Consider the following 17,839-nt stretch of genomic DNA (forward strand, 5'->3'; position numbering starts at 1 on the left):
TTAAAACCCACTTCCTTTCGTCTTCCCCTCTCCTTCCCTCCTTCCTGATGAGGCAACAGTTTGTTGCGAAAGCTTGAATTTTGTGTGTGTGTTTGTGTTTGTTTGTGTGTCTATCGACCTGCCAGCGCTTTTGTTCGGTAAGTCACCTCATCTTTGTTTTTATATATAAACATATTACTGATGTACATAAAAATTTTATAGATGGATGTAGCCCGGACTTACTGAAACAATACTTATCTGATTGTTACAGGCCTGTTCTGCCTGCCAGCGGCACCTCCTGCATCAGTGGAATGCGTACTCTGCTCAAGGTGTGCCACATGGTGATCGCAACTATGTTTTGAGGAAACGCCAGGCGCCAGCACTTGACACAACGACCTTTGTCTGCTACACATGTGCACTTGAGTATCCCTCGTCTTCAATACGTCTCCTCTATTGCTGTCCCAATCCAGAGAAAGAGGCGTATTTCCCTTTCATTTGCTCTCTTCAACCCCCACAGGGTGCTAGTCCAATATCACCACAGGGAATGGTGCAAGTCTGCTCAATTTGCTATAAATCCATACCACAGAAGCATCAGGTTTGTTTATTGGATGTTTCATATGTAGAAAATAAGCAGTAGTAATAAATATTTGTGAAAACTGCAACACTCAGGAAAGATGGTCCAAACAAATACACCAAGTGAGATGGCCTAATAGTTACGAAACTGGACTCGCATTCGGGAGGAAAATGGCGCAAATCCCATCAGGCCATCCAGATTTAAGTTTTCCAAGGTTTCCCTTAACGATTTAAGGCAATGCTAGGATGTTTTCTTTGAAATGGTCATTGTTTATTTCCTCCCCCAATCCATGCTTGTACTGCATCTCCAGTGAACTAATGATTGATGTAATGTTAAAACCTGACCTTCCTTCTACAGCATGAGTCAAAAAGGACATTACAACTTTGGAATTATATAGAAATTTATTGAGATAACTTACAGAATCAGTAAATATTGATTTGTCATGCAGCAAACTTCCCACCAGTTATCAATTTCTTCCCATACTAGTTGCAGCAAATTGGGTTTAACATGTTCAGTGGCAGCATAGTTTCGATTTTTCAGGTCAGCTAAATTGTTTGGTGGGTAAGGAACATATGCAGAGTCTTCAGTGATACCCCAGAGACAAAAATTCAGTGGTGTCAAGTCTGCTAATCCACCAACCTTGGAAACGATTATCGAGAAAACCTCACACTTCCATGAGGAAATGAGGTGGTGCACTGTCTTCCTGGTAATAAACCACTCCAGCTCAGTCATCTTCATCAATCTGAGGAATTAAAAAATTTTCAAGCATATCTGGATACCTGTTTGACATAATAACATGTCTCAACAAAGTTCTTGTGCCAAAAGTAAATTCTATGCCTGCTTGGAGGTTCTTTGGCGTATTTGGTTTAAAATTTTCACTGAACAGTTGTTGCAGAGTTTATTTCCTGAAATCAAAACACACAACAAGCACGCTCTGCACCAGTAGAGTGGCCATTTTAAATGTGATCTACTGTGATGATCCTGGTGGCAAAATGGGATACTGATATGAACTACATGAATTAAACTTGTGTTTGTTTACTACTGATTCTGTAACTTATCTCAATAAATTTCTACATCATTCTAAAGCTGTAAAGTCATCTTTGACTCACCCTGTCTATACATCTGAAGTCAGGAGAGGAGAACACTAGTATACCATCAAGTAGTACTAAAGACTGGAAAGAGAGAATATACACATAGGCCCAGTGGTGCTCATTCTGCTAAGGCTGTGAATTGCCCAAGATCAATTACTGAAGAATTGCCAAATGAAGTGGCAATTCAAACCCAAATGATAGATGACATGGCAATATCGAAGTATAAAGTATCAGTATATGAGCCATTTTGAATGGAGAATAATAATAATTACACTACATTAAATGGATTTGCCACGTTTTGAAGTTTTTGCTTGTATGAGGTGTGCTGCTATGACAGTGACAAGGTGTGTGGAATCGGTGGATCGGGAATGGTTATAAGGAGTATTGAGCAAGTACTGAATCACTCATTGTTACTAAGGTAAGGGATGACTGCCATCTTATCCATGTCACTGTAACTGATTATCAGACCTTAAATGTAAGTTCACTGCTGGAGAACTGCACTAGGTGTGGACTAGACTGCGTCGATGGTTTGATGCAATGTGCTGGATTCTGGACTGATGGGATGCACCATCAGCTACCATTGACCACATATCACAAATGCCACAGACTACAATGGGTATGTGAATTAGTTGCTGGGATTGGGGTTCTGAGAGACATCATGTTATGTTTTGGACAAGCCAGACTGTAACATGACCTATAGCATTGGCCCTGTACATAGGCACTATCATAGTGACCACAATTTGCTGGCTTGCATTGCTGATACACAAGGGAAAAGAGGACATGTATGGTGGTTTAGGGTGCCATTGGATTACAAGATGTGTTACAAACTCCTGTATGTAGAGAACAGTTTGAACATAAACTTTGTCGTCAGAAAAGTTGAAGCTGCTGAGGTAGTAATCTTCTTCCAGGGAGTTTTATTTGCCCTATTTTCACGGAACAACACCCAGTCGTATGAGGCAAGGAACTATGTACCTCATCCAACAAAAAACAGATGTTCCTACTTCCCTGCTCTGCTTGTGTACATGACATTGAACATATTTGGAGTGTAGATGGTCAACTACTTTTTTGCATGATCCTCCAGAAACTCTTATTGGAGCTTTTTGTACTCACTAACAAGTTGCATAAATAAATAATTTCCAGGAACATATCCAGGCCCTCCTTGAGATTTGATGGCATAATGTTTAGAGCCTTTGATTGTAACACTTCTCTTTCACTCTGTATTCTCAAACTCTGAGATCATGAATGGTTCTGTAATTGTAATCATTTGTGTATTTCATGTAACAAATCTATGTCATGGTCATTTCAGTCACATGTATCCTCCTTGGTTTTGCAGTTTTTACAAGAAATAATGTATCTTATACTAATAATTTGTACTGTTTACACTGTGAATTCCTAACCTCTTCGAAAGGAAAAGGTAGGTGAGAGCAAGTGTACTTGAGATGGGAAACAAAAAATTTTAAATGCAGGTGAGACGTCGTCAGGGATTTTGAGCTAGTTGGAAGGGCATATAAGAAACTGCTTTTTGTAGAAAAGGTATAAAACGGCCCTTATCTAAGCAAGAAGTGATTTCTTTGTGTCTTCTGGTGGATGTGTCATGTGCATTAGCAGGTATGCGATTAATATATTGTAATCATTATTTGTTTGCCAATTATGCAAACAGGTCCACAAAGAACTTCCAAAACAAACTTCGTTCTGAATTAGAAGACTTTTTCACTTTTGAAAGGAACAAGTACAAAAATGAATCATTTCAGCCAAGGAAGCATAGTCAGCCTGCTCATAAACCAAACAGTTTACATGTCAGAGCGACAGGTGATATTCTTGGGACATGTAAAAGAATTTTCAATTATAAAAATAGCACATAGCAATATTCGTGTAAATTTTTTTCTTAGATCAGCATGATGTGTACAAAGATATCAGCAGATACACAGAATAATGGACTTTAGGTACATGTACTTCGACAGAATGTTTGTAATCTCTGTCAGTGACTTGACTCACATTCACGAGGACGACGGTTCGAACCCGCATAAGGCTGTCGTGATTTAGGTTTTCTGTAATTTTCCTAAATCGTTTCAGATGAATGCTGGGACGGTTCCTTTGAAAAGCAATGACCGGCTTTGTTCCCCATCCTTTCCTAATCCAATGTGACCAGTGACCTCACTGCGTGATCACTTCCCCCAAATCACCAACCAACCAATCTGCCAGTGATTTATCCAGCTTATAGTGCTGTAGCAGTCTTTCTTTGTGTGTTTTGTTTATTGAGTCCTGTTCGGACCTATAGCAGTATATTTATAATAGCAGTAGTCATATGGAGAATGTTGAAAAATCCATATGCCATTGTGTATGACTCCTGGACATATGAATCAACATTTGAAGTAGGAGCACAGACTAACATATACAGTCAGGACACTCCTGCTCATTTTTGTTATACACTGTGACAGCAGTACTCCAAGCAGTTGGAAGGCTATGCTTATCAATACATTGTCAGATGTGTGTGAATAGTATGATTTATGTTGATTAGTAACATAATTTTTATGATTGAGGATGTATGTAGTGTCATCAAAATTTTTATTTTTTTAAATTTAGGTTTTCTTGTAACCTACCTGAAGAACATAGTTTTCTTTTAAAAACAAAAACAAAAAGTTGATAGTAAACTGCAGAAGATTTCATATTTTGCAGAAAGTTGTTGTATGTTTACTCAACAGCATAAAATTTTCTTTAGTATACTTGCAGTGCAATCAGCAATGTGGAATGTAGGAAATGTGTATGGAATGCAATGCTTACGTTATTTAATGTACCAAATAATCCACCACAACTGTAGCTGAAGGGAAAACCACACAGACTTGACACAATTGGCAAGAATCTTTGCTTTTGAGGCAAAATTAATTATGCTTGCCACTTATGAAATGTGTGTTTATATTCTCTTGCTTTCACCAGAGAAAGCTGCAATTGCACACACACTCAAAAGCATTTTCTCTGAATAAGTCATAGCTTATGTCACTGAATCAGTGAGATTCAGCTTTTTTTACATTTAGTCCACGATCATTCATTTCTCTTGATAATTTAATAATGCTTATCACACAAGAATGTAACAACTGTTTATATAATTAAACAGAAAAATAATCAGAAACAAACATTAATATTACGGTCGTCTTTCTCACCACTAGGGGCGCTAGTCTCCTTCCAAATGCCAGATGCTTACAATTTTCGAAGCAGCAAGTTTTGCAACTGTAAATGTTAGATTGTGGTAGGATTCTTCAAGCTAATTTCATATGATGCAATCCACCATCTCGTATGACAGAACAATACTACCTCTTATTTCTTTGTGTTGTGTTATCAGAATGGTTGAAACTGCATTTGCTATTTTGAGGGGATGTTGACGCAGTATGGCAGCAGATTTTTTCAACTGATTGATATTGTAACTGATGTATTGAGAGTTGTGTTTGTCATTTTGATGGTCAATTTGTTATTTATGACAATGTTATACAAAAGATAGTGTCATTTTGATGGTCAATTTGTTATTTATGACAATGTTATACAAAAGATAGATTGCTACTCACCATATAGAGGAGAAGTTGAGTTGCAGATGGGCACAACGGAAAGACTGCTATACATCTAAACTGCAGCCAGAGACAATGGTCATGTATGTGTAAGTTGTGTGTGTGTGTGTGTGTGTGTGTGTGTGTGGGCGTGCGCGTGCTTTTCTCTATCTCTCTCTCCCTCCCTCCCTCCCTCTCTCTCTCTCTCTCTCTCTCTCTCTCTCTCTCTTTCTTTCTTTCTCTCACTCCAGAAGAAGGTATTTTGGCTGAAAGCTTAAATTGTGGCTGTCTTTTCATTTTGCTTGTCTGCAAGAAAATGTGTCCTCTATATTGGGAGTAGCAGTCTATCCTTTTCAACAATGTAGGAAAAGATAGATTGATACTGTAAACCAGACACGTTAAGTTGCAGACGTGCACAATCAAAAGACACTAACACAAAGCTTTCAGTGCCGTTTGTTAAGTGATGCTGCCCCACCACTGTGTGCACATTGCGTCCAACTTTTAACTGTCCTCCATTTCCTGATGGAATGCCCTGTTTTTTAACCATTTACGTCCCCTTTTGGGCTTGCTGTCGGAGTTATCCACCGTTTTAGTGAACAACGTGTGGGCTGTCAACCGCATTTTACTTTTTATCCTTTGTAGCAATATGGCGAAGGCCATTCAATTTTTAGTTCTGGACCTCCATTTCTCTATGGTGTATTTTATAGACCTTTCTCCACGTCCCTTTTATTCCAGAAGTAAGATAAATGTTTAGTCATCAGGGGACAGTTATCATGATTCACTTCCAAATAACTAGCTTTGTTATGAAGGTATGAACAACAGTGGATCTTTTTTAAATAGCACACTATATTTTGTTTTCGGTAATCCATTTCCTCTCTTCAAGACCTGTCCATAAATGGTTTCTAGTCAGGATATTGCTGTCTGTAGATTTCCTCTGCCTGAGTGGTATTACACTTACTTTCAACCCCAATAAAAGAAAAGTAACAATGATGCAGTTTTTATCAAAGACTGACTTACTGTACACACCAAGCTTTCAAAAGTACTACTGACTGTGCTACATGGACCTGTATTGTAAATAAGAAAACACTGTTGTTTTGTTTACTGTCTACTTGAGCAAGTGGACAAGTTGTGTTACCCCATGTTCTGGCAATGTGTGCTGGTTCTGGCATTGTGTGGTGGTATAGGAGAATCAAAGTCAGTTTCATGTTATATAATAGAGGGAAACATTCCACGCGGGAAAAATATATCTAAAAGGAAAGATGATGAAACTTACCAAACAAAAGCGCTGGCAGGTCGATAGACACACAAACAAACACAAACATACACACAAAATTCAAGCTTTCGCAACAAACTGTTGCCTCATCAGGAGAGAGGGGAAGGAGAGGGAAAGACGAAAGGATGTGGGTTTTAAGGGAGAGGGTAAGGAGTCATTCCAATCCCGGGAGCGGAAAGACTTACCTTAGGGGGAAAAAAGGACGGGTATACACTCGCACACACACACATATCCATCCACACATACACAGACTGTGTCTGTGTATGTGTGGATGGATATGTGTGTGTGTGCGAGTGTATACCCGTCTTTTTTTCCCCCTAAGGTAAGTCTTTCCGCTCCCGGGATTGGAATGACTCCTTACCCTCTCCCTTAAAACCCACATCCTTTCGTCTTTCCCTCTCCTTCCCCTCTTTCCTGATGAGGCAACAGTTTGTTGCGAAAGCTTGAATTTTGTGTGTATGTTTGTGTTTGTTTGTGTGTCTATCGACCTGCCAGCGCTTTTGTTTGGTAAGTTTCATCATCTTTCCTTTTAGATATATCAGTTTCATGTTAGATTTTTAATAACATTATGTTTATGTGAATTGTACACTTTGATACGTTTCTGAGCAGGTAGAAAGTAGATACATGGTGCCATTTAAAAAAGATTTGTTGCTGTTCATATCTCTGTAATGAACAAACTAGCAAGAAAGGCAGCCATGCTTTTTAAGGTTCTTTGGTAGCTTATTATTATTTGCTTGATACTGTACATCTTTTATTTTGCGTCTGGACAAAGAGTTATTTGGATTGATCAAGACTAATGAAAGCGTGTATCTGGCAGTAGAACAAAACACTGAGAATGGTATCAGAATATTTCTTCTATATTATTTGTACTATTTTTGTGGAATGGTGTCTACGGTGAAAGCCGTGTCTGTGGTGTACTCCAACTGACAGAAAGAAGTAAAACAATGAGATGAGATGCCATGCTAATTCATATGTTTGCAAGACTAAAGTGCTGTGTTTGGTGATTTTCATATTTATAGTTGCATACTATAAAAATACACAGTTTGATTACTGTACTACACTAAAGAACTCTCCAGAATACCAAATGTTGCTATATTTTGTAAAAATTACCAATTTCACGTTATGACAGTAAACACTTCCATCTTTCCAATATTTGTTGTGCTATCATTTACATGAAGTATTACTATTATTAGTTATAGGACAAATATTATAAAAACTTTTTGCTGTAAAATGTGTTGAATATGTGTAGAATACTAATTTAGATTGTTTGTAGTTGTAACTTCTTTTTCACTAATCATTGCTACTGAATTGCAGTAAACCTAACAGATAACTTATCAAAATATGAAATAATTGGCTATGTTTTGTAATAGGTGGTGCTGACTATTGAGTAATAAAAGTATTAATGGCCATTTTTCAGGTTTTTGGTGGCAGTAACCATCACACAGAACAGCAGTGTCCACCATCTCGTTCTCCGGCAAGTGCAGGTGGCGGTGACATCCGTTTCAAACCATATGATTTAGGAGGTGGTGCTAAAGTACCAAGTGTCCGCCGAAAAACTTCAGTTACCAGTGAACCAGCAACTCTCTCCTCTGTGCGTAGTTTACCCCCACCTGCATCACCAGGACAGCCCCAATCAATACCTCCCCCAGAACGCCAACAAAATGGTGCTCCACCTCTAACCAATGTGAACAACAACAATCTGGGGCAGCAGAACTATCGATGCTACATTTGTGGTGGTCTGTATGCACGGTCTCAAATGGAGTGGTTAAGTACAAGCCCAGAAGGCATGAACTCACATGCCATGCATTTTCCTTGTCTCCGAAATGTGACTCGCACTTCAGAAAATGCGTGCACTGATTCTCATGGTCGGATCCTAGCTTGCACTCGCTGTGTCAATCACCTGACACAGCAGTGGGAAACCCTGGAGGCTGAACGAGTACCCCTGGAACGCAGGAGGTCAGTAGAAGAGATATAATAAACAAACAGTGGAAAATCCAGGATGGAATGAATGTGTGAGTGAGTTGCATTTGTGTGTGTGTGTGTGTGTGTGTGTGTGTGTGTGTTTGGTGACTAATTTCAAAGGAGGTCTTGTTGGCTGAAAGCTCACTTTCCGACAGTTTTTTTGTTGTGCCTGTCTGCAACTCAGCATTTGCACTGCACGGTTAGCAGCAATATAATAAACATGTTTATATAGAAAATGTATTTAGAGTTGCCTATTATAGATGCAATGGAGCTTTCAAGTTTGTAGGAAGGTAGTGGAGGAGATGGAAATAAAATAGCATTGCAGAAGTGACAGCATGTAAGAAAAATGATTTAATCCAAGAGTAAATATAAAATGTAACGGTAGTTGTCATTGTGGAGGCCTTCTGTTGGAAGACTAGTTTCGTGTAGCTCTCCACCCTAATATGTCCTCCGCATCTCTCTTCATCTCTGCATAACTACTGCAGCCTACATCCACCTGAACCTACTTGCAATAGTGAAGCTTTTATCTCCCTCTACAATCCCCACTGTTCCCTCCATTACCAATTTCAAATTCCTTGATGCCACAGGATGTGTCCTAGCAAATGAAACCCCCTCCTCCTTGTGCCATAGATTTCTTTTCTCCTCAGTTCGATTCAGTATATCTTCATTAGTTATGTGATCTACCCACTTAATCTTCAATGTCACATGTACCTCAACATTGTAAAATCTTTTATTCTCCTCTTGTTTGCTGCTGTTTAATGATGGACCTGACTAATATTTCTAGCAAATACTTCTTAACACTTGAATGTATGTCATATGTTAAAATATTGCTCTTTTCTCTGTGGTTTCATTTGTTGCTTATTCAGTGTACATCAGGGAGAGGCCATAACCCTGTCTCACTATCTTCTTGACTATTGTCTCCTTTTCATGTCCTTTGACTGTTACAACTTGTTCTCTGGGTTTCATCACTGATATCTTCAGAACTTTAGAGAACATATTCCACTCAGTATGAAGAAAAAGCTTTATCTAAATCCACAAATGCTGTAAACATAGGTTTGCCTTTCTTCACTCCATCTTTTAAGATAAATTGTAGGGCCAGTATGGCCCCACGTGTTCCTACATTTCTCCAGTACCCAAATTGTTCTTTCTGAGTCAACAGTGGTCATTTTGCACGTGTGTGTGTGTGTGTGTGTGTGTGTGTGTGTGTGTGTGTTTGTTTGTTTGTTTTGTTTTCTGCATCTGAAGGATTAGTCTACTTTGAAGTTTGTCTGTTGCTCAGCGTCTCCTCTACGTGGCGTTTAGCAATCAAACCTATTTCATATTGACACTATTAGGAAAACCATAGATAGCAAGTCACCATATAACAGAGATGCAGAGTTCCAGATAAGCACAACAAAAAGACTGTCAAACAAGTAAGTTTTTGGACAGGCTTCCACACACACAAACAAACACACACACACACACACACACACACACACGGCCACAGTCTCTGGCTGCAAGTGTGGCCTAGGCAGCCAGAGAAGGTGGTCACGTGCGTGTGCGTTGTATTTGCATGAGAGTATGTGTGTCTGTTGTCTAATTCCAATGAAGGCGTTTAGGCCAAAAGCTCGTTTGTTTGACAATCTTTATGTTGTGCCTATTTGCAACTCAGTATCTCTGCCGTATGCTGAGTAGCAATCTGTCCTTTTCATAATATTGTCATTATTCCATCCTGGATTTCGTATTTCATATTGTTGTCATTCCATCCTGAATGTTCCATTATTTGAAGTACCAGTGGCGCATTGTTTGAAATATCAGTGTCTCATTATTCTCATCCAAGAATGACTCCTTTTGATTTGCATCACAAATGGTTTAGATGTGCACTTACTAACAAAATTTAGTTTTTTCCTCCATTTGTTGGTGAAAAAAAGACTATCAGGAATGAACATGTCCTTGACTATGTACGTATCTTGGAGAGTACTGCAATGCAGTACCAATCAACCTATTGGAAAAGTTTGATGAACAACAATTTTTATCTCCTCTTAATTAAATTAGCGTTAGTCCTTGTCGTAATGTGCCAGCCACCCTCCCCTATAGGAATGAAGAGAGTCTTCTTTTAAATTTACATTTGTACTGCAAGTAGTAACACAGTAGTTCTCTGTGTGAAATAAAGTTGTTCTGTGAAATGACTCTCATTACACAATTGTCTGTTTAACTCTCATACAAACATCAAAAAAAGTTTTGCATCATCCCGATTCCCAGAACTCCTGAAGATAGATGTTGACTGTGGATATTGTATCACAGACACAGTCCCTTTAACTGTTCGGAGATGTCACAGATGAAAACAACCATTCATGAGCAGCACCTATTAGACGGAGGGGGTCTGAAAATCGATCAGTTCCAGTCTTTCCACCAGGAAGGAGGTACACGGCTCGTGTTGTCTGTAATTCAGCCATGCCTAGATGGTCTGTACCAAGGTTTGATTGCATCCACATTGTTACTTTGTGCCAGGAAGGGCTCTCAGCAAGGGAAGTGTCCAGGCATCTCAGAGTGAACCAAAGCTGTATTGTTCAGACATGGAGGAGATACATAGAGACAGGGACTGTCAATGACATACCTCGCTCAGGCCGCCCAAGACCTGCTACTACAGTGGATGACTGCTATCTACATATTATGGCTCGGAGGAACCCTGACAGCAATGCCACCATGTTTTGTGCAGCCACAGTACATCATTTGAGACTCAAACTGTGCGCTAAAGGCTGCGTGATGCGCAACTTCACTCCCGACGTCCATGGCAAGATCCATCTTTGCAACCACAACACCATGCAGCGTGGTACAGATGGGCCTAGCAACATGCCGAATTGACCGCTTAGAATTGGCATCACGTTCTCTTCACCGATGAGTGTCGCACATGCCTTCAACCAGACAATTGTCAGAGATGTGTTTGGAGGCAACCTGGTCGGGCTGAACGCTGTAGACACATTGTCCAGCGGGTGCAGAAGGTGGAGGTTCCCTGATGCTTTAGGGTGGCATTATGTGGGGCCAATGTATGTCGCAGGTGGTCATGGAAGGTGCCATAATAGAAGTACGATACGTGAATGCCACCCTCTGACCGATAGTGAAACCATATCTGCAGCATATTGGCGAGGCATTCATCTTCATGGACAATAATTCACGACCCCATTATACACATCTTGTGAATGAATTCCTTCAGGATAATGACATCGCTTGACTAGTAGATGTTTTCCAGACATGAACCCAACCAAACGTGCCTGTGATAGATTGAAAAGGGCTGTTTATGGACTGTGTGTCCCACCAACCACTCTGAGGGATCTACGCCAAGTTGCCGTTGAGGAGCGGGACAATCTGGACCAACAGTGCCTTGATGAACTTGGGGATAGTATGCCACAACAAACACAGGCATGCATCAGTGCAAGAGGACGTGCTACTGGGTATTAGAGGTACTGGTGTGTACAGCAATCTGGACCAACACCTCCGAAGGTATCACTGTATTGTGGTACAACGTGCAATGTGTGGTTTTCATGAGCAATAAAAAAGATGGAAATGATGTTTATGTTGATCTGTATACCAATTTTCTGTACAGGTTCCAGAACTCTTGGAACTGAGGTGATGCAAAACTTTTTTTGGTGTGTTTATTTTTTCCTGTATTAACTTGCTTTATAATGGGAGGTTGGACATTTATCCTCGCAATGGACAGACCTTGTGTATGGGTCTACAATTGACTGGCAGTGTGATGATCCAGTTGTGCAGGATACTGTTGTGTTGACAATTCGTAGTGATGTGACATTGTCGTTAAGGAAACACAATAATGATCGTTTAGGAAACACAATAAATAATGAACATCTTATTTCTGAGTTTTCATTGCATGTGGGGTATTCTGCTTTTATACTACTGGTACTGGTTTTATTAAGCAGAAATTAGAAGTTTGTTTGCTCCCTAAAGAGGTATTGTAGACCACACAAATAGTCACACATGACCCCTAGATTGAAGTATGATGAAAGCACAAGTAGGTGACAAGGTGTTGGACGTCCATGACTCTTCACAGAATGTGTAGGTTGGAGGCTTTCCGGCTCTGTAAAGCAGGAAAAGCAGCAATCTGTATAGCACATCTGATGACAGAGTACTATGCTAGTGTAGGTACAAGTGTTTTAGAGCACTTGGTTCAGGGCACGTTGCTGAACATGTGGGTTTGCGGCAGATGACTGCTAGATGTTTCCTCATTGATGCAATAACATCATCAATTACAGTGTCAGTGGATGTGAGATCATTGAAATTCATCTGCTGATCAATAGAAACATGTCACCTGCTCAGATGACTCTCATTTCTCGTAGAGGTGGGTTGACGGCTGTGTCCAGATATTGTGTCATCCATGCAAACAGCTGCTTGAAAATTTGTCCTCGCCATGAACATAGGACAGTTGGGAAAGTTTGTGCTGTGAGGGACTTTCATCTGGATTTACATGAAATGTGCGGCGATAACTGATGGCAGCATGACAGCTGTGGAATACTTGAACCTTATTGTGATCACCTGCATTATTTCGTGCTTGATATTGTTTCAAATGACGATGACAGCTTTCCTGACACAAGGACAGGATCGTGTTCAAGTAGTGATAGTAAGCTCTTGTTGATGTCTTGGTCACCAAATATGCCTGGACCAAACCTGATGGAACACATCTGGATGGTATTGTGCGCCAGCTCTGTACTCACAGACTACTTGTTCGTTAATTTGTGGGAATTATATTGACCTGTCTATACATGTGGTCACATATATGCAGATATCTACCATGGGCTTGTCAGGTCTATGCCATCGTTGCTGTATTATGATCTGAAGGTAAACCAACAACCTGTTAAGTGGTGTCATAATAATCATCTTATGAATGTTGCAGTTCTTCTTATTTCTGTCTTGCATGGGATCCCTCTCCAGCTGTTGTAATGTTTTGACTTGCCAGTATGTGTTTCCAATTCCAAGGCACTGTGCGTGTAAATAAATCAAAGATTAATTAAATGTGGTGTGTCATGCATGGTTCCAAGATTGTGAAAGTACTGCAAAACATCTGATAACTGTTGAGAATGAATGATACATAGGAATTGGTTTTTTAACTTACTATAATTTGCTAAATTTAATTTTAGTTAACAGATATAGTCTCTTATTGTTGCTTGGATTAGTGCTAATTGTTCATCGCTGCTGTTGTTGAATACTGCTATACTGTTGTAGTGTAAAAAGTATGTTTTACCAAAGTCTGCTTAATGTCAAAGTTAATGTGTTATTCGTAAGTAATTATTTGTAAGTACAGAGTGTATACACTCCGGGACAACCAGGAAATCCAGAAAAAATTGGGATTTTTTTCATCCAGTTTTGGTTGGTAAGAACTGGTACTCTAACAGAGAATTGCACTTTAGTCTATTACTGCAGAATAATACTGCAACAATAAAACATAAACAAGAGGATAACAACAACTTTACTTGCAAAGAAAATACACCATTTACAGCAACAAAACACAGTGCGCACACAAGTGTCTGTCAATAATGAACTGTGTCAAAGACTATACAATAGTTTGTAACGACAAACTGATTTAGATGTGTCTTTCTCGTGGGCCTCAATTCTATGAGTATGATGTCAAAACTGTTTACATTTCTAACTGGTCACAGAAAAATATTGCAGATGGTTTCAGAAGTGTTACTTGCAAAGTAAGCTTTCTTTGACACAAGATGAATTATGTTACTGTACGAATTTACAATGAATTTCTTAAATCTTGTAGTGTTTGACTCTCCACTCAACACTGAGGACCAGTCGCATATAAAAATTTCAGGCTTGGAAGACCAGCCATTTATGCCATTATTTAAAATTTTTCTGGCACATTTGTGTTTGATATATGTTAAAAAGGTAACACATGCTTAAAAAGACCAAGTTCAAGATTTGTTTGTCATATGTATTTTTGTTCTTTCAAAGATTACAAATTATGCAGTGACAATGGCATAAGTAAAATTATCCTTCAATAAAACGTGTGAAGCTAGTTCTTGAGCAATTTCACATGTAATTGTCTTTACTATGGAAAAGTGGAGATGTTCGACAGAACATGTATTCATCCAGGTAACTCACAAAACGTACGGTGCACAACAGTGAAATTTATAATCGTGCTTGCCAGAAATATTGAGCTGCTGCAATTTAAGATTGTGCTTTAGGATTCTGCCAAACCACACCTTCAGAAAAAAACAGCAAAAAAATTTTGATTGCCAATATTATATGTGAAAGTTTAGCTTTCCTTGTGGATATACTGTATGTATAGTAATTTAAATGATTAATTTTCTCTCTTTATGTGTTTGTGCTACTTAACAGTGATGTTGCTGTTGGCCAACTACATCATGTGTCAAATGCTCTGAATATCTGCTGTCATTAGCTGACGAGATCACATGACATGGGATATGATTGACTGACAAAAGTGTATCTCAATCCGAATTTCAGTGCTTTGGAAGCTGCCGTGCTGTGGTTGGTGGAATTCATGTTTATACTTTTGTAACACGAAAACATGCAGTGTAAATATTGCCACGCATCAAAGATCTTTCCAAAATGCGTTGTTTTTTGCCCGGTTGAGTTTCCTCAAGTGCCGGATTGTTCTATGCCGGTGTATAAAACCTTCACCATTCAAAGACTGATAAGTTTTACAGCTCTAGGGAAAGTATATTGGCACTTAACGTATAAAAAAATGTAGTATCATTTGGGAAAAGGTACATTTCTAAGTGGAAAATCCAGGAATTTGTTTGCTTGTCCACATGTACACCCTGTAACTAAAGATTTTTGTAATGTTCTTTATGATTTACATGATGAGTGTACGTAGGATTTCATGATAATTATGTAGCTTTAGTGGAAAATATTTAAATCATTTGGTATGAAGAATGTCTTGATCCACACAGACTGCAGCCATTGTGACGATTAGATTGGATGTTGAACTTCATGTCTCTTAAAGTTTATTCTTCAAATCTAATTGGGAAAAGAGTGAAGAACATGACGGTAAGCAAGAGTGAAGAGAAGAAGAAAGAGGGAGATTTCTATGGAGAACAGAATCCATCAGATTATTGGCAGATTTATGCTTTGAGTTATTTTAATAATTAAAACTCTTACCTGACAGTCAAGTCATTCTCACACAAATCTTAAATTTTGACTCACAGAGTATTCCTACATTTTATTAATCTACCACACTTTGCCTCTATGTATATTTTAAGACTTCATATTTTCTAGGGTTTTTTAAAAATTTGATATTTACTGTAATAATGCTGCCAACAGGTACGATATACCCACATCATTGGGCAGTGGATGCTGGAATGGTGACACACCTAGTACAAGTAGTTCCCCAGTTCCATTGGGACCAACACATATAACAGATCGCTCTATTACATCGGGGAGCTCCATCTATTGCTTTCTGTGTGGACTGCACTCTGACCTCACTCTAGCTCGTGTTCTCTATGGGCGGCCACAGGGTCGTAATGCGCCGTTCTTTCCATTCCTCCTCCGTCATGTGTCACCACCTAATGCAGAACAGTTACGAGAAGATGGCTCAGCACTTGTCTGCACCTTCTGCTACCATTCCTTGTTAGCACAATGGAGGCGTCTGGAACAAAGTGGACCTCCTGCTGACCGTCGTGATTACAACACACATGACTATTGTTGCTATGTGTGTGGCATTACTACATACCGCAAGCGGGTTCGAGCTCTGCCTATTAAGGTACATGTAAGAACATTATTAGAATTAACAATATGGATTTTGTTGTTGTTGTTGTTCATTTTCCTTGTGAAATATGTATTTTCATGTTGTCGTTATTCACTTTGTTTTCAGGGTAGAATATGAATTTCCATGTTATATTGCATTACACATCAATATTAAAATTTTAATGCTGTCTGTTAATAAATAGATGTGGGGTTTGTGGCCTTAGACTTTCATCTCATTGACATTGGGCTCCATGAATCACTGATTTAGTCAGATTTCAGCAGTTGATTGTTCTGTTAACCATAGCTATAGAATGTAGCTTGGCATGTGATGTGGCAGAGTTTTAATTAGCCACTGAAGGTTGTGTTCCGATAATATATTCCTTACAGTAGGTAATTGACTTGTAACCAGAGCTGAGTGAAACATTTTCTGATGCTGTATCTATTGAAATGGTCCGGGATCTTACATTTTATTTACTTGAGGAACCTTTCGCCTTTTAACTGTCAGTTTAATTTCAGTGGTGACTGAAGTTAATTTAAGAGTCAAAGGTGAAACATTCTACCTGTGAATGGTACTCAGTGATAGGTTATCACATTTTATGAAGTCACAGAAACCTCACCTTTTCTGAGGTATCTGTTTTGTCATCATTAGGCAGGAGCTTTGGCTGTTGAATGCTATTTGGTGTGTCAGTAAATTTTGCAGATGCTGTCAGAAAATCCCCACTAACAGAGAAGTACTCTAACGTGCATGCGCACAGCTCTTAAGTGACAGTTGGTTGACATTCCTACTGTGTTGCTGCCCAGTGGTGAACAGTTCCTGCCAACATGCAATGATTGGAACTCTTGCACTGACTGGCCCGACTGCATGTTATGTATTACTAAATACTATAATTTCGTACCAATCTTTGTTTAAACAAATATTAGCACAAATGAAGAGATTCTCTCTATATTAACGATCATGCCTCTCTGTTGTGAATGTCCTACATACCAAATTTGTCATGAGACTGTTACAATGTGTCTTGCTTCCAAACGTATCATCTGCCCGCTGTTCTTCCATTCGCTGCAAGGGACCAGCAGCTGTCTCCCCCCCCCCCCCCCCCCCTCCCATTGTTCCCGTCATGTGTCACAGTGAGCATCCACAACATTGCAACACAAAACACATAAGTACACCACTGGTGACTATCTAGAGTTTTACCATCTCCTGCAGAAATGAATCCTGTTGTTGAGTATTTGTCCAATTTTTTAAATTATGACTGCAAGTGGATGCAGACAAACGGCGGTTTAAGCATGGTAGATGTCCCTAAAACCCAAAGTATGCGGTATAGATTCTCATGCTTGGCAACAAGACAGAATTTGCTGCTCGCTCACAACTCCCCTCCTCGTATTCATCTTGCTCTCTTCCATTTTGGTATTACTGTTCCCCCTCCTGTGCTTGAGCAACTGTGTGAAACAAGGACTGCAATATCTTCTCCGGTGGAAGTCAAATGCCACAACAGCAATTAATACATAAATTAAAGATCACAATCATGATTCAGTCCAATGCTCATTCTTTCATTTGCCCTGTAATGTACTGACGTCTGTTGGTACTATCTCCACGAAGGGTCTTGCCACTGTAATTTATTCTCACACCACCAGGTAGTCAGTTTAATATTATTTATTTTGTTTGTTAGACATTTCATTCTGGATTAATTTTCCGTCTCGTTTCATCTGAATGTATCATCAT

The 17,839-nt window shown here is 39.3% G+C and overlaps 1 protein-coding gene across 1 annotated transcript in view; it reads left to right on the forward strand.

The window, feature by feature from the left end:
• LOC124619946 overlaps positions 1-17,839 on the forward strand; it is a 185,866-nt gene that overhangs the window by 47,756 nt on the left and 120,271 nt on the right. Inside the window, exons 4-6 of the mRNA XM_047146608.1 lie at positions 251-574; positions 7,871-8,409; positions 15,697-16,135. Coding sequence (XP_047002564.1) covers positions 251-574; positions 7,871-8,409; positions 15,697-16,135 — 1,302 coding nt within the window. The remainder of the gene's footprint in view (positions 1-250; positions 575-7,870; positions 8,410-15,696; positions 16,136-17,839) is intronic.

This window comes from Schistocerca americana, chromosome 6, assembly GCF_021461395.2.
Source record: "Schistocerca americana isolate TAMUIC-IGC-003095 chromosome 6, iqSchAmer2.1, whole genome shotgun sequence".
NCBI lineage: Eukaryota > Metazoa > Arthropoda > Insecta > Orthoptera > Acrididae > Schistocerca > Schistocerca americana.